Source organism: Leptonychotes weddellii, chromosome 1, assembly GCF_054177405.1.
Source record: "Leptonychotes weddellii isolate Sample4059 chromosome 1, ASM5417740v2, whole genome shotgun sequence".
In the NCBI taxonomy this organism is placed as follows: Eukaryota; Metazoa; Chordata; class Mammalia; order Carnivora; family Phocidae; genus Leptonychotes; species Leptonychotes weddellii.
In genome coordinates this window covers 33733725-33748804 of record NC_138369.1, presented here as the reverse complement: position 1 = coordinate 33748804, position 15080 = coordinate 33733725, and the positions used below count along the sequence as shown (strand labels likewise).

The following is a 15080-nucleotide window of genomic DNA, read 5'->3' as shown; positions in this document are numbered from 1 at the left end:
AGAGGCCACTGGGGCTACAATATCACTAGTCTGACTCTTTCAGGCAAGGTGTCTTTCTGAACACTGTAGACCAGGCCCCAAGCTGGCATTTAGTCTCACCCCTGGTGGGGGAGGTCTTATGTATTATCTATAATTTCATGTATCAGCCAAAAGCTGACTAGAGACTTTGAGGACATTCCTAGGATGGCCCTATTCTTTTTTTTTTTTTTTTTAAGATTTATTTATTAGAGAGAGTGTGTGTGTGTGCACATGGGTGGGGGGGGAGGGGCAGAGGGAGAGGGAGAAGCAGATTCCCCATTGAGCAGGGAGCCCGATGTGGGGCTCCATCCCAGGACCCTGGGATCATGACCTGAGCTGAAGGCAGATGCTTAACTGACCAGATGCCCTGGTCTTGTTCTAATTAGTTTCTTTTTAAAAAATATTTTTGGAAAATAATTTAAAGAACAGATTTGGAGTCTAGTCAGAGCCTCCTCTCTGATGGGTAGTGGCATTTAAGGTCCAAATCAGCTAGAGCACCAGCTGGTGCTGTTTAAAAGTCTCCAGTGACCGATAGCACGTGTTTGTGTGCTTGAAGCTGGAACCAGGTTCGGATAAAGACTGTTGAGCCCAGGCCCAATACTATTTCCTCTGACTGGGTAGGCTGGTGGTGTAGTATGCTTTAATGCCTGGTGGAGAGAGTTATCAGTTTGGACTAATGGTGGGAAGTGAGCTCAGTTGGAATGGGTGGGAGTAGGGAGGTCCAAATTTTAAAATATTGGGAGGCACCTGGGTGGCTCAGTCTGTTAAGCATCCAACTCTTGGTTTTGGCTCAGGTCATGATCTTGGGGTCGTGAGATCAAGCTCTCCACGCTCAGCTCAGAGTCTGCTTAAGATTCTTTGTCTCCCTCCTTCTCCCTCTGCCCCTCCTCTGCTTGCGTGCTCTCTCTCAAAAAAAAAAAAAAAATTGGAGTGGTGCCTGGGTGGCTCAGTTGTTAAGCATCTGCCTTCAGCTCAGTTCATGATCCCGGGGTCCTGGGATCGAGCCCCACATCGGGCTCCCTGCTCTGCGGGAAGCCTGCTTCTCCCTCTCCCACTCCCCCTGCTTGTGTCCCTCTCTCGCTGTCTCTCTCTCTGTCAAATAAATAAATAAAATCTTTAAAATAAATTGGAAAACAAATCTCTATTATTTTTCTTAAAAAAAAAAAAGTCCAGGAGACTCTGCTGCTGAAGACCTCTTATTCTTTCTTTCCATTAACCCTCTCCTTGTTCTTTTCAGTTCTTTGCCATTTTTACTGTCCTTCTGCACCCTGTCTCATTTTGAGAGGTCACCACTGTCTATATTGATCCCAAAGAGATTTAAAAAACTCAGTACTAATCTTCCAACTTCCTTGATTACACTGTGTCGATAGCCTACACTTATCTTCAAAGTAAACTCCGGCCAATGCGCATGGTGTGTAAGCTGCATCAAGACAGGGCTTACCTCTTTGGACTGTCACCTCCACTGCTCCACATCATCCTAGTTTCAACACACTGATTTCCTTGTGGTCCATGAGCCATTGCCCCTTAGTGTCACTGCATGTGCGGTTCCTGGACCTGGGATGCCCTCCCTGATGCCGCCCTAAACAATCCTGGCTGGCCAGCATGTTCTCATGCACCTTGGTTTGTCTCTCCTACAACATAGCAGGTGTACATTTCAGGCATGCCAGGCATATCGTTCCTTATTTTCATCTCTCCCCTCTTGATTTGTATTTTGAACCCCGTCTCAAGTCAATCTCCATCAGTGTGGTGCTTCCCCACTCTCCAGTGGTGAATCTAAGTCCTCGATTCTCTAGTGTTGCAGTGCTAAGGGAGGTGTCTGCTTGGTCTTGGGGCATCTGTTCATCACAGGTTGCCATTAAGACATCCCTGGTTTTCTCTTCATGGCCCCTTCAAGTTCAGGCGTCATGTAGGCAATGCTCACTGCATGCTGGGTCCCTAGAATCTCTGCAAGGCAGCCTTGGCTTTGTCTGGATGGATACTATCGTCACTGCACCTGCTCTGAGGTCTTGCCGCCTTCCCGGGGCCCCCTTTGTGGACAGACCCGCCTGTTCCCTGGTCCTCAGCTCTCTGCCCCTAATTAACTCCTTGTCTTCTCGCCCTCCCCCAGCACCTGTGAAGAGTTTTCTTGTCTGGAAAAAGCACTCCCCTCCACTTCCTGCTTTGGGACATTTGTTTATCCCCCTACCTGTCCTGGGTTGCCCCAGGGGAACTTTGAGGGTTTAGAATTATGGAATGCGAGAGGCAGAGACTGACAGTCCTCCTTTTCCCTTCTACTCTGTCAGATTTCTTCCTTAAGATAGAGAGCACAGGCCCAATAAACCGCTTGGGAAAGAAGGAAGATACCGGGAGACGAGAGAACACCGATGATTATGATCACCTGGCCAGCATGGTCCTCACCACCCTGGAAATGATCTACATGTGTACCCGTTTCATCCAGACGGTGTGCTCCAGAGGCCAAGGCCTGCCGTGTCCTTTATCCTGGTGTTGTCAGCCTCTGGTATTGGGCCCATAGTAGGTGCCTTGTAAAATAGCTGTTGAAGCTAAAAATGGAAGAGGGGAGTGGACTTGAGATCAAGGACACCTGAAAGAATCCTGTCAGTTGCCTGCCTCATTATGTGGTCCCGGGGCAAGTTACTTCACTTCTCTGTCCATGGGCAGTAGCAAGAGGGAGGAGAGGGCATAAAGAGGGGGTGGGGGACCCCGTGCTCCTCAAGGGTCTCTGATTTCTACATTCCCCTCCTCCTAGCTTTCCCAGATTCTGGCTCCATGTAACCTTTTCCCCTCACCCACAAATTCATTTTGTGCATACATAGATTTTTGCTCTTGCTCTTTCAGGTTGGGTCCCTTCCCTTCCTCCAGTGAATGACTTTCAGGATTCTTGAGTTCCAGGGATTCCGTTTGTGACGAAATACAAAGAACCTGGAATTCTGGGTCCACCATGCCCTGGCTCTGGGATGTTGGACAAATGTCTGAGTGTCAGTTTCCTCACCTGGACCATGGGAATGATGATAACTAGCTCAACTAGATCCTTCGGGACAAAGGCTTGGGAGCCCAGGCTGCCTGGATTTGAATACTAGCCCTGCCGCTTTACAAATGTGCAGCTCAGTGCAAGTGACTCTACTTTGTCTTACTTTCCTTAGTCATAAAAGGGACACCATCACAGAACCCACCTCACAGGGTTATCGTTAGCATTCATTTCATGAAAACACCTAATGCTTTCAGACCACACCTGAGTAAACACTTCATATTGGTTGGTTATCCTATCCCATGAGTGGCCTCCCTTTAGCCACCCACAGACTCATGACACGTGTACTATTTGTGTGCTTGGGCTACTGTGACAAAATACCACAGACTGGGTGACTTACACAACAGAAATTTATTGTCTCTCATCATGGAGGCTGGACGTCTGAGATGACGGTGTCAGCAGGGTTGGTTTCTCCTGGGGCCTCTCCTTGACTTGCAGACAGCCTCCTTGTCACTGAGTCCTCACATGGTCTTTTCTCTGTGCACACACATCCCTCATGTCTCCTCCTGTTTTATAAGGAAACCAGTCACATTGGACTAGGTCCCACTGTAAGGGCCTTGCTTTAACTTAATCACTGCTCTCAAGGCCCTATCTCCAAATACAGTCACTTTCTGAGATGCTGGGGGTTAGGGCTTACTATATGACTTTGAGGAAGAACACAATTCAGTCCATGACAATGTATAAACAGACCCCAACATTAGATGTTCCTGTGGGTGAGCCTCTTCCTTAATCTAATTCTTTTTTTTTTTTTAAGATTTTATTTATTTGCGAGAGAGAGAATGAGAGACAGAGAGCACGAGAGGGAGGAGGGTCAGAGGGAGAAGCAGACTCCCCACTGAGCAGGGAGCCTGATGTGGGACTCGATCCCGGGACTCCAGGATCATGACCCGAGCCGAAGGCAGTCGCTTAACCAACTGAGCCACCCAGGTGCCCGTTCCTTAATCTAATTCTTAAGGAATCCCAGGATGTTTGTGTCCCATGGATTCTGTTTGTTGTCTAGTAGCGAGAACCTGCCATCAGAAAAGCAGGTTTTGAAGCTCAGGTTTCAAACCTGCTCATGGGTTTATGACCTTAGGCAAGTCATATGCCCTGCCTGAGCCTCAGCACTCACATCTTCATCCTAAGGAGAAGGATGACAGTAACTCTCACCAAGGGGCAGTGAGGATCAAGGGCAACCATGTGTATGAAAGCCCTCTGTAATCTCCATGTCCCCAGGGGTTTTGCCCCCGAACTAAAAGGACACAAGTAGATGGATTGATTGTCTTGACTCTCCTTCATACCCTCAAAATTCTGTGACTCTGATTCCAAAGGTGGAAAGTATCAAGGTATCGAGGACAAGCTACTAGGGAAGCAATTTCGGGATCCAAGGCATCAACAGATATTGTTGAATCAATGAAGGAAATCACACCATCATAGGGAACCCCCGCTCTGCATATTCCTGAGGTCCCAGATGGAGCTGTGCCAAAGTGCATCATTCATTCCCTGGGCTCTGGCACACATGTCTTGTCTGTTTCCACAAGAACTCACTGTAACATGGGCCCATGAACTAGGTGTAACAGGGTCAGCAAACCTCTCTGTCTTTAACAGGACCCTGGAATCTTTTGTCAGAAAGGAACACTTGAACTTCCATGTCTGTTCACCTTCCCCAGGCACCCTCCCAAACTGGCTGGTTCTTTGTCAATGAAAGCTGTGCTTCACAAGCAGCATAGTGAAGAGAGAAATTGAGAGGTGGAGCTGGGGGGCGCCTGGGTGGCTCAGTCAGTTAAGTGTCTGACTCTCGTTTTCGGCTCAGGTCATGATCTCGCCATCTTGGGATCCAGCTCCAAGTCGGGCTCTGTGCTCAGCGCAGAGTCTGCTTCAGATTCTTTCTCCCTCTCACTCCCACTCTCTCTCTCAAATAAATAAATGAAATCCAAAAAAAAAAAAGAGGTGGAGCTGGGAAATCAGATGCTGAGTTTGAACACAAACCCTGTCCCTGACTCCAGGCAAATCACTTCTCTGACTCAGATTCTTCCTCTGTTAAGGAGGGCAATGATAATAGTTCTTACCTCACTGGGTCATTTGGGGTTTCAATGGGGTAATAGATGTACAAGTGCTTCATTCATTCCACAAATAATTTCTGAGTTCCTACTATGTGGAGGAACATTTCTACACTGTTCTAGGCACCAGGGATGCAGAAACAAAGAAAAGTTATTGTCCTGATAGATAGAAATTAAATTCTAGTGTGAGAGTCAGGCAAAAACAAATAATACCTTGTGTAATACCAGAGCATAATGATGATGGAAAGAAAAATAAAGCAGAATAAGGGGAAAACTGACCAGGGGTTATGCTGTGGATGATATCTCAGTCAGGGAGGTCCTCTCTGAAGAGGGGACATTTAGGAGACATCTGGACAATGAGAAAGATGGAGCCATGGCAGTATGTGGGGGAGAACAGATAGAAAGGCCCTAAGAGGTGGTTGGGCTTGGCAGGAAGGCATAAGAAGTGTGCCTGGAGCTGGGTTGGAAGTGGATGAAGTCAGTAAGCCTTGAAGGCCAGGGTCAAGATTCTGGATTTTAATTTAAGTGTCAGGGGAAGTCATTAGAGGATTTTGAGCAGCGGACTGCCTTTGTCCTGGATGTCCCTCTGACCACTGTTTGGAGAAGAGACCTTAAAGAGTCGTGGTTATCACAAAGCTGATGGACACATACTTCCTGCTCTCCGCCTCCTGGGCACATGGTGGGGCTGGACGTCCTGTCGTTGAGTGGGGCCATGAGCTGGGACAGTGAACAGAAGTCAGGAGTGTCACTTACAGGCCAAGCCATTAATTGGTTGCCAGTGCAAGTCTCTCCAGAAATCCTTACCCCGTGTCTCGGTGACCAGCAGAGCTCAAGGTGAACACTGCTCCCCCAGCCTGGGTTCTAGAAGGAGGAGATATGGGACGGAGCTACAGTTGGCCTGCACTGGGCATGCCACTTCTGGGCATAACCTAGCATATCCAGACAGGTGCAGGGAGCAAGAGGAGAGGTAGGGAGGCCATTTAGGGGGCTGAAAGGTGATCCTAGCTTGCACTGGAGCGATAGCAATAGATATAATGAGAAGTGGTCAGATTCAGGATGTGTATTGAAGGTCAAGGGCAAAACATTTGCTAATGGGCTGGATGTAGTGTATAGGGTTAAGAGAGGAGTCGAGGATGATTCTAAGAATCAGGGTCTGACTAACTGGATGAATTACTAAGGAAAACACTCAGGAAAGCACAGGATTACCCACAGTGCTAGGCACGCAGCTGAACTACAAAATGCTAGCTCTTGGGGTTCATATTATGACTGGCACAGGCAGTATGGAATGTAGAGGCGTGAGGAATTTTCCATTCTAGAATGACAGAATGATCAAAAGTCAGATTTACTAAAGTAATTTATATATAATAAAACTCTTTCGGTGTATAGGTCCGAGTTTTGACAAGGGCATTTTGTCTTGTAACCACCTCCACGATCAAGATGTGAATTACTTCCTTCTTCTCCCCAAATTCCCTCTTGCTGCTCCTCTGTTTGGTCAAACCCTCCCTCCATCCCAACCCCAGGCAACCACTGATCTGTTGCCCATCCCTACAGTTTTGCCTTTTCCAGAACGTCATATAAATAGAATCACACGGTATGTTACCTTTTGAGACCAGCCTCTGTCACTTAGGATAATGTATTTGAGATTCATCTGTGTTGCATATGCTGGTAGTTTGTTCCTTTTTCTTGCTGAGTAGTATTCCATGGTAGGGATGGACCACTCTTTGTTTCTCATTCACCAGCTGAAGGGCATTTGGGTTGCTTCCAGATTTTGGTGATATGAATAAAGCTTCTATAAATATCTGAGTACAGGTTTTTGTGTGAACATATGTCTTTATTTCTTTTAGTAACTTTCTAGAAGTGGGATTGCTGGCTCATATGGTAAATGCATATTTAACTTTATAAGAAACTGCCAAACCATTTTCCCAGAGGAACTGTACCATATTGTACTCCCACTGGCATTGTGCAGGTCACTGAACTTCCTCCCCAGCACTGGGGATTGTCAGAATTTTTTTGATTTAAGCCATTCTAATGTTCAGTGGTATCTAGTTGTGCTTTTAATTTGCATTTTCCTGATGGATAATGATGCTGAGGGTCCTTTCATGTGTTTATTAGCCATTCACATATTCTCAGCAAAATGTCCATTCAGATCTTTTGCTCATGCTTTCATTAGGTTGCTTATCTCTTAGTGTATAGTAAGTTCTATATATATTTTGGATATGATTCCTTTATCAGATATGTGCTTTGCAAATATTTTCTCCCAGTCTTTGTCTTGTCTTTTCATTTTCTTAACAGTGTCTTTCTAAAAGAGCAGTTTTTAATTCTGATAAAGTCCAAACTATCAGCTCTTTCTTCTATGGATTTTTTTTTGTATCACGTCTAAGAAATCTTTGTCTATCCAGGGGCACAAAGGTTTTCTCCTGGATTTTCTTCTGGAAGTTTTATAGTTATAGGTTTTACACTCAGGTCTATGATCTATTTGGAATTAATTTTTATAAATGGCATGAGGTCTAACCCAGGACGATTTTGACTGGTGATATTTCCTACTGTGCCAGAAGCAGATCAATAAAACTTCATAGCTCTGATAAGCACGTGCACAGGTGACATGGACTGTTGCAAAATCTGGTTAAGGTTCAAACACAGATGGTCAGGGAAGCTCCAGCTCTCTCTGACTCCAGGCTGCTTCTCTGGACGTTAATCCTATCCTCAGTATTGCTCTGCAGATGTCCCCAGTGATACCAGCACAAGCCCGAGTCTTTCTGTAAAGTGAGCTAGGTTCTCCCCAGTTCCTAAAACACTCCCCGTAGTGAGTTACTTCGAGAAACAATGTTTTCTCCTAAACCACTGAAGGAACATTCAGTGCAAAGTAGCACATTATCTCTTAGCAATCAGGGTTGGAATCTTAAACTTCCTAGTTTCTGTCCTGCTTGGGTGGCTTTTTAGTGACCAAATCATACTGTTTTCTTCTTCCTCTTCTCCTCAGTAACACTCCCACTGAAAGTTTCGTTAAAATCATTTAGATTTTGGTATGCTTAAAATGTCAAGAATAAAATTGGTGAGGAGAAAAGGTTAGAAAGTCAACACATGGACACCTGGCTAGCTCAGTCAGTAGAGTGTGCGGCTCTTGACCCTGGGGGTTGTGAGTCTGAGCCCACACCGGGTGTAGAGATTACTTAAAAAAAAAAAAAGAAGTCAACATAGAATTGTCACCTTGTGATGTGGCCAATTGAGAACATTTTAAGAAAGACAACTAATGTCCACTATTGCCTTTATTAAAAAAGGCATTTATTTATTACATCAAGAATGATGAAACAGAAAAAGCAAGAGTATTTGAAGGGGTCTGGCACTATTTCTATATGAGTATTATGTCTTTAACTCAAGATATGAATATCAAATTCTTTTTTGCATTGGTCTAGAGCACGAATCTGATGCTCTTACTCAACTATAAGTCAGAACATTTTGAAAGCCAAAAAGTTAATAAATCTAGAAATCTGGAAAAAAAAGGGGGGGGGGAGATGAGGGGGCATTAAATTATCCAACCTTCCAAGAAAAGAAAAAAGTTGGAAGGACATGATCTCATTATTAAAAAAATACTCTTTCCCAAGAATCAATTGTTGGTAATTTACTTGGATGTAGGAAAGTATTCATACATTTACCATTAGTTTTCTCATTTCCTCTCACTGCAGACCGGTGAAAACCTCACACCGAATTGCAGTTTGGGACTCAGACCAGAAGGTGAAACATGGGTGGAGTGACTTAAACCATGAAGTATTTGGAGAAAGGCTTGTTTTCTCTCACTTGTTTATAATAGCTTTACGGGGTATTCCTAAGGTTCAAAGTCCTTCTCTTAGTGAGTATGTAGGTTTTCTGTCTAGGAATAGCACTTGCAAATTTAAAGGCAGGACGCAGCAGAGTTGATAACATTCCAGACCCTTCTTTGGCGGGGATCAGTAATTTTTGCTTCTTTCTTGAGCAAACGAAGGGAAGCCCGCTGGAGCTGCCCTCCTGCTCTGTCAGGCCAATTTAAAGGTCCTTCACTACCTCCCCCTCCAGGGGTCTGCTTTCTCTCAGCATCTCATTTATTAAGGCAGACCACAAACAGTCTCAGGTAGACAAATATTCTTGGTAAACCCATCAGTGGCTTCCATGGCACTCAGGATAAAGACCCCACTCCTTCAATGCATGCTTACAAGGCACTCTTCAGTGCACTTACATAGAATAGTGGGAAGGGAAAAAAAAAAAAACATAAAGAGAAAAAAATCCTTGCTGTTACGGAACTTATATTCTGCTGGGCAAAGATCTGCTAAGCAAGATAAGTAAACTAACTACATGGTATGTAGATGGTGATAAGTGCTAAGGAGAAGAAAGTGGTCAAGAGGGGAAAAAGTAAAGTAGTTAAGGGGGACAGAAGTAGTTAAGGTATCAGGTTATGGGTTGATGTGCGATATGTTTAGATAGGGCGCCCAGGAAAAACCTCACTGAGAATGTGACTTTTGAATAAAGACCTGAAGGAAATGAGGCAGCTAAGAAGGTGGTTATCTAGGGAAAGAGCATTCCAGGTAAACAGAAGAGCAGGTGCAAAGGCCCTGAGGTGGGAGCATGCATGTTCCAGGAACAGCAAAAGAAGCCAGTGTGACTGAAGTAGAGTGAATGATGGGAAGGGAGGCAGAAGGTGGTCTTTTAATCTGTCTTGTGTATCTGTGGAATCATTTACTTCAGACACTTATTGGGGAGTGCTTCTAACCAGCATCTACTCTAAAGACCATGGATTTCAGATAATTTTTAAAGTAGTAGAACACTTCCTTCAAATGAAACTTGAAATGGAAGTTCAAAATAGGAAAAAGAAAAGCAGGGGAGGGGCTGTCTGTCAAATCCCACTCATCCCTAGTAGACCCCACAGTGGTTCAAGGCAACACCATGGAGGAAGATTTGTCTCCCACACAGCTCAGGTGCAAACCATCACTCTAGAATGATAGTGTGATATTCTGCCTAAAGCCAAGATAGCACACTGCTCCAGAAGTAGTCTTGTCTGGCTCCTATACCAGAAAGTCTACCAAGGCGACTTTCAGTAGATACTTACCTCCAACAAGGGAACGAAATTAGAGCCTCTACAGTTACAACCACATGGTGATGTGTGGGTCTGATATGTTCCTAGAAATTAGTTCTCTATTCTAGAACTTCTTTTTTCTTAAAAACATTTTTTAAAACTTTTTTTTTTTAAAGGTGAAACAGGTCAAAGAATAAAAAAAAAATGCACTAAAAAAGTTCGTCTCTTAGGGATAACTGTATTACCGTGTATTGCAATGGAATTCCACATACGTGAGCAAATAAAAAGGAACTACTGATAATAGGCAACAAGGTGGAAGAATATCACAAATACGAAGTTGAGCAGACACACGAATGCATACCGTATGACCCATGTATATGACACTCAAACAGGCAAAACTTATCTTTGGTGACAGAAGTTGGAATAGAGGTTACCTGTGGGGAGGGGAGTTACTGGGAGGATGAAAATTTCTATATCTTGATCTGGATGGTGGATACAAAGGTGTAGTAGGTATCTATAAAAATTCATGGAGTTGAAAAATGATTTGTGCATTTTATTCCATGTACATAATTAAGTCAGTCTCCTTTCCACTATCTGTTGCTCCCAGCTACCCAGTTCCCCTACCCAGAGGCCACTCCTCCAGGGATTTTTTAATGCCCGTTTTCTTTCAGTACCTTCATACCAGGGGTGGAGTCCTGGGAGGAAGCCAGGCAGACAGCAGAGGCCAAGGCTGTGGGCACTGGGCCATGGCTTGCGTGCATGCCCCTTGGCTTTCTCTGGCCCCTTTGCCCCTCTGCCTCCCTCCTCTTCCTCCTTTTCTCCCTCCCTTCCTTAGAAGACAAGGGGGGAAGCCAGGGAGGCCCGGGAGGTTGCTGACCCTTGCTAAATAATGCTGTCCCTCCTGGCTCTCCAGGGTGTGCCTGCCTGCAAAGGACAGCATGTGCTGATCAAGCTTATCATTGACACATTCATTCCCTCCCTCTTTTATTCTCTCCCTTCTGTTCCCGGTTCCCTGGAATGATCCTAGGACTTCCTGCTCCTTGGGCATTCAGTCCCAGCAAGCTTCCCTGGTCTCGTGCCTTGGTATGTTTCCCTTCCAAGGGGCAGTCCTGATAACCCACTCTGTGTTTGCATATAAACATATCTCAGTAGATGCTGCGGGCCTGTCTTATCTTCCCTCCACACCCCTATCCCCACCTCCCAACTTCTAGCATCATTCTTTGACCAATTCCCTACCCCCACCCAGAGCTTCCGCCCAGCCAAGGCTTTTTATCTAATCATCTAGGGTCCTGACTCCCTGAGGGCAAAGGGGCCTGAGTCACGTTCAAGACAATTTGGCAAGCATTCTTGAAGCTGGGCAGAAAGTAAAGGGTACTACCTGTTCCTCGCCTTCAAGAATCTTCTAAAGCGGGGGAAACAGTGCTCAACCCAGATCCAGTTATAATAGTTCTTAACCCAATACTTTGTATTGGTCCTTCCTCAGTGCCAGGCACTGACCTGCGTTGCTTTTCGTGCATTACATCTCTGAATTTTCCGAACAACCCTAGGAGGAGGGTTGTTAGCCTCACCTTGCAGACGAAGGAGCTGAGGCACAAGGTTAGACTGCTGGCACGTGGCCGCCAGGATTTGAACAGCAACTTCCCTAGGGAAACGCCCTATTTAGGCTCTGGCCAGGGAGGGTGGGGGTCTCAAGCGGGAGTTGGCGTCCCCGAGTGTCGAGTGTCGGGCTTTGGGGAACCTTTAGTTGTGCCACACCCTTTCAGCACAGTTCTCTCCTGCGTCAGGGGCCTGGGAGGGGGCTTAGGACTGGAGTATCTGCAGGAGGCCGGGACTTTAGGAGAGGTAGATACAAAGCTCCGCGTGGCAGAGGAGCAGAAGAAAGCAGGGGAACCCGACCCAAAAGAAAAGGGCCCTGCCGGCTCCCGGAGCACTACAAGCCTCGAGGCGTTGCAAGCGGCGCGGCAGTTGCAAGCCCCAGTGGCGCGCGCAAACTGCGCGGAACTACTTCCCCGGGGCGGCTTCGGGGCCCGGGTCCCCGCGACAGCCCCTTAAGGCGGGCGTGCTGGGTCCGAAGCCCATCGCCCCTTCCCGGGCGCGGCCACGTGCACCCCGCCGGGCTCGCACGCTCCGCCGCGCCGGGCCGCCAGGCCACCGGCAGGCACGCGCGCCCCCAGCGCGCACACACTCCCGGGCACGCACACCGACGGCCCGGCCCACGTCCGCCACGCCCCGCCCTCCCCCGCGCCCCGCCCCCGCCCTCGCGGCGCCGGCCGCCGTCCTCCCATTGGCCACACGGCGCGTGACGCGCGGCGCCCGGCCCCGCCCCTCGTCAGTCACTCGGCGGAGGCGGCGCTGGAGGGGACTAGTCTCGTCCGGAGACTGGCAGCGGCGGCGGCGGCGGCGGCCGGAGCTCGAGCCCCAGCGGCTGAGGGCGGGCGGGCGGGCGCGGGGGTGGGAGGGGGGCCGGTCCGCGACGACTCCCCGGACGGCGTTTCTCCTCCGAGCGGCGCCGGTTTCGGCTTTGGGGGGGGCGGGGGTACAGCCCATCCATGACCATGGGCGACAAGAAGAGCCCGACCAGGTACCTGCTCGGAGCTGAGGGGGCGGAAGGGGAGGGAGGGCTGGGGGCGGGCGGGGACCGACGACGACTAGGCCCCGGAGCCACCCGGGGCGGGGGGGAGGCGCTGCTAAGATGGAGATCCGGGGGCGGGGGGAGGCGGCGGCGGCGGGCGGTGGCGGCGGCGGCGGCGGCGGGAGGCGGTGTCGCTCCCGCTCGGGGCCGGCGGCCGTGCGCGCCGCAGCCATGGCGGCTCCTCCTCAGCCGCCCTCCGCCGCCGCCGCCGCCACTCCTCCCAGACAAAGGGAGATTTAACCAGGTGGGGAGGGAGGGAGGGAGGGCGCTAGCATGGGAGGGGAGAGGGAAGGAGCCGGCCCACTCCCCGCCGCCGGCCTCGGGCTGCCCCTGCGCGCCCCCTCCAGATCCGGCCCGCGGCTCCCCTGCCGGCCCCCCCAGCCCCACGCTCAAGTCCACAAGTCCGCCCGCTTCCTGCGCCCGCCGCGGCCCTTCCCGGGGCGCCGCCGCCGCCTGCTGTGCGAGGCAGCACGGCTCGGGCCCGGAGGTTGCAGGGTGCCGGTGGGGGCGCCCCGTGCCCTCCCCGGGTCCCTGTTTCGGTCCTCGAAAAGGGTGGGTGGGTGGTCGCCCGAGCGAAGTTTCCAGCCCTGGATTCTTGCGAAATTGGCGACGGCTCACCAGCGCCTGTGTTTTGCTGTTTCTCCCCCGTTTTCCTGCTCCCTGTCTCTTCCCTCCCCTTTCCCCCACTCCTCACTCCTCCGAAGGCCAAAAAGACAAGCGAAACCTGCCGCAGACGAAGGCTTTTGGGATTGTAGCGTCTGCACCTTCAGAAACAGCGCTGAAGCCTTTAAATGCAGCATCTGCGATGTGAGGAAAGGCACCTCCACCAGGTACTTGAAGATCTGTGTTAGCTTTTGTTGAAGGACTTTTTTTTTTTTTTTAAGGTGGGGGAGACGGTGGAGAGCTATACTTTCTGCCCTCTTTCCAACTTGTTGATTATGGCTTTTTTGCATTTGGGGGGTGGGTGATGTGTGGTTTTGGTTGTGTGTATTTATTTCGTGTTGGGTGCAAAGCGTCCTATTCACTGAATGATTTATGGGAGGGAATTTTTCCAGGTTTTCGTCTTATTTCAAACAGGCTGGATTTATTTGACATTTGTATCCATTGGCTTATTGGTATTGGCTCAAAAAGAGAGGAAGCATTGTTTTTGCTATGGATTGTAGGACTTTAGACCTTTTATTTTTGCCATGTGTAGAATGTTTTTAATTTGCCTGTCCTGAGTTATTTTTTTCTTCTCTGAGCGATTTAGTGGTGGATGTACAGTTATGCTGGTTGTTGTGCTTTTCCTGTCTTGAACTGCAAATGTCTGTTATTTTCTTGCACTAGAAAATAAATGTTGGGGTTTGATAAAGCGCATTTTTTGGAAAGCTGAGCTGTCAATTTGTGTTTTTTTCTGATTAGCTTATGCAGAGTGGTGATGGAGGACGATTTTGCAAAATGGTGAAATGAATAGACTGTATTGAAGTTTTTTTGTGTTTAAAGCCTTATTACAATGAAAAGAATGTTGAAAGAATTCCTTTTCACTTTTGTGAAGGTAGTAAATCGCATCTGGTATCAAAACAAGTTGGACTACTCCACATTTAACGTTGGGATATATTTGGATAAAATGTCGAAGCTGATTTTGTAGCCTTCTGGTCATCTTTTAAACTGAATCTGGAATTTGTGTCAGTGATGTTAGAGTTTGAAGTTAAGCTATTCTTGATGTCATTTCATGGGAAGGCATTGGGGTATACGTGTGTGAAAGCTGGGAGGAGTGAGTTCCTAGTGGATCCTTGAAGACTTAAGTTGATTGCCAGAAGTCTCATTTCATCAGGTACTTGTTTTTGAATTGGTAGTGTTCCAATATGATTGTGTAGTAGTACTCTATAGTTCTAACTGGATGTTATTTTTTTTACTAAATGTGTCCTGTTAGGGTTTCATTGCTTTATTTATACCCGGGATTACCTAGGATATTGGGTAACCTAAAGAATATAATTCTAGGATCAATTGGTCCAATTACTCGTGGAGCATTTCTGGGACTTTCACTAACTCTTTAAATAAAGAGTGCTTTGAATTAAAGTACTCAAGAACTAAAAATATTTCTCCAGAAGTTTTTACAGCAAATTCATGTCAATTTTTGTATTACCAAAGAACAGATTTAGTTAAAATAAAAAACACTTATTGGGAGCTTAATAGATTTTGTTTTGCTCTGTGAAACAGGGAATTCCATCAAATGGCATGAAAGTTTAGAAATGTATTTGTTATTTAAAGCAATAGTGATTATATTTTATTTATGAGTAATGTTTTTTTACACGTAGAATCCCTCAGAGGCCAAGCCTCTTT

The 15080-nt window shown here is 47.5% G+C and overlaps 1 protein-coding gene across 1 annotated transcript in view; it reads left to right on the top strand.

Annotated features, from left to right (window-relative positions):
* Positions 1 to 12564: 12564 nt before the first annotated feature.
* RYBP (RING1 and YY1 binding protein) overlaps positions 12565 to 15080 on the top strand; it is a 78878-nt gene continuing 76362 nt past the window's right edge. The window contains exons 1-2 of the mRNA XM_081820791.1: positions 12565 to 12707; positions 13463 to 13588. Coding sequence (XP_081676917.1) covers positions 12676 to 12707; positions 13463 to 13588 — 158 coding nt within the window. The 5' untranslated portion in view covers positions 12565 to 12675. The remainder of the gene's footprint in view (positions 12708 to 13462; positions 13589 to 15080) is intronic.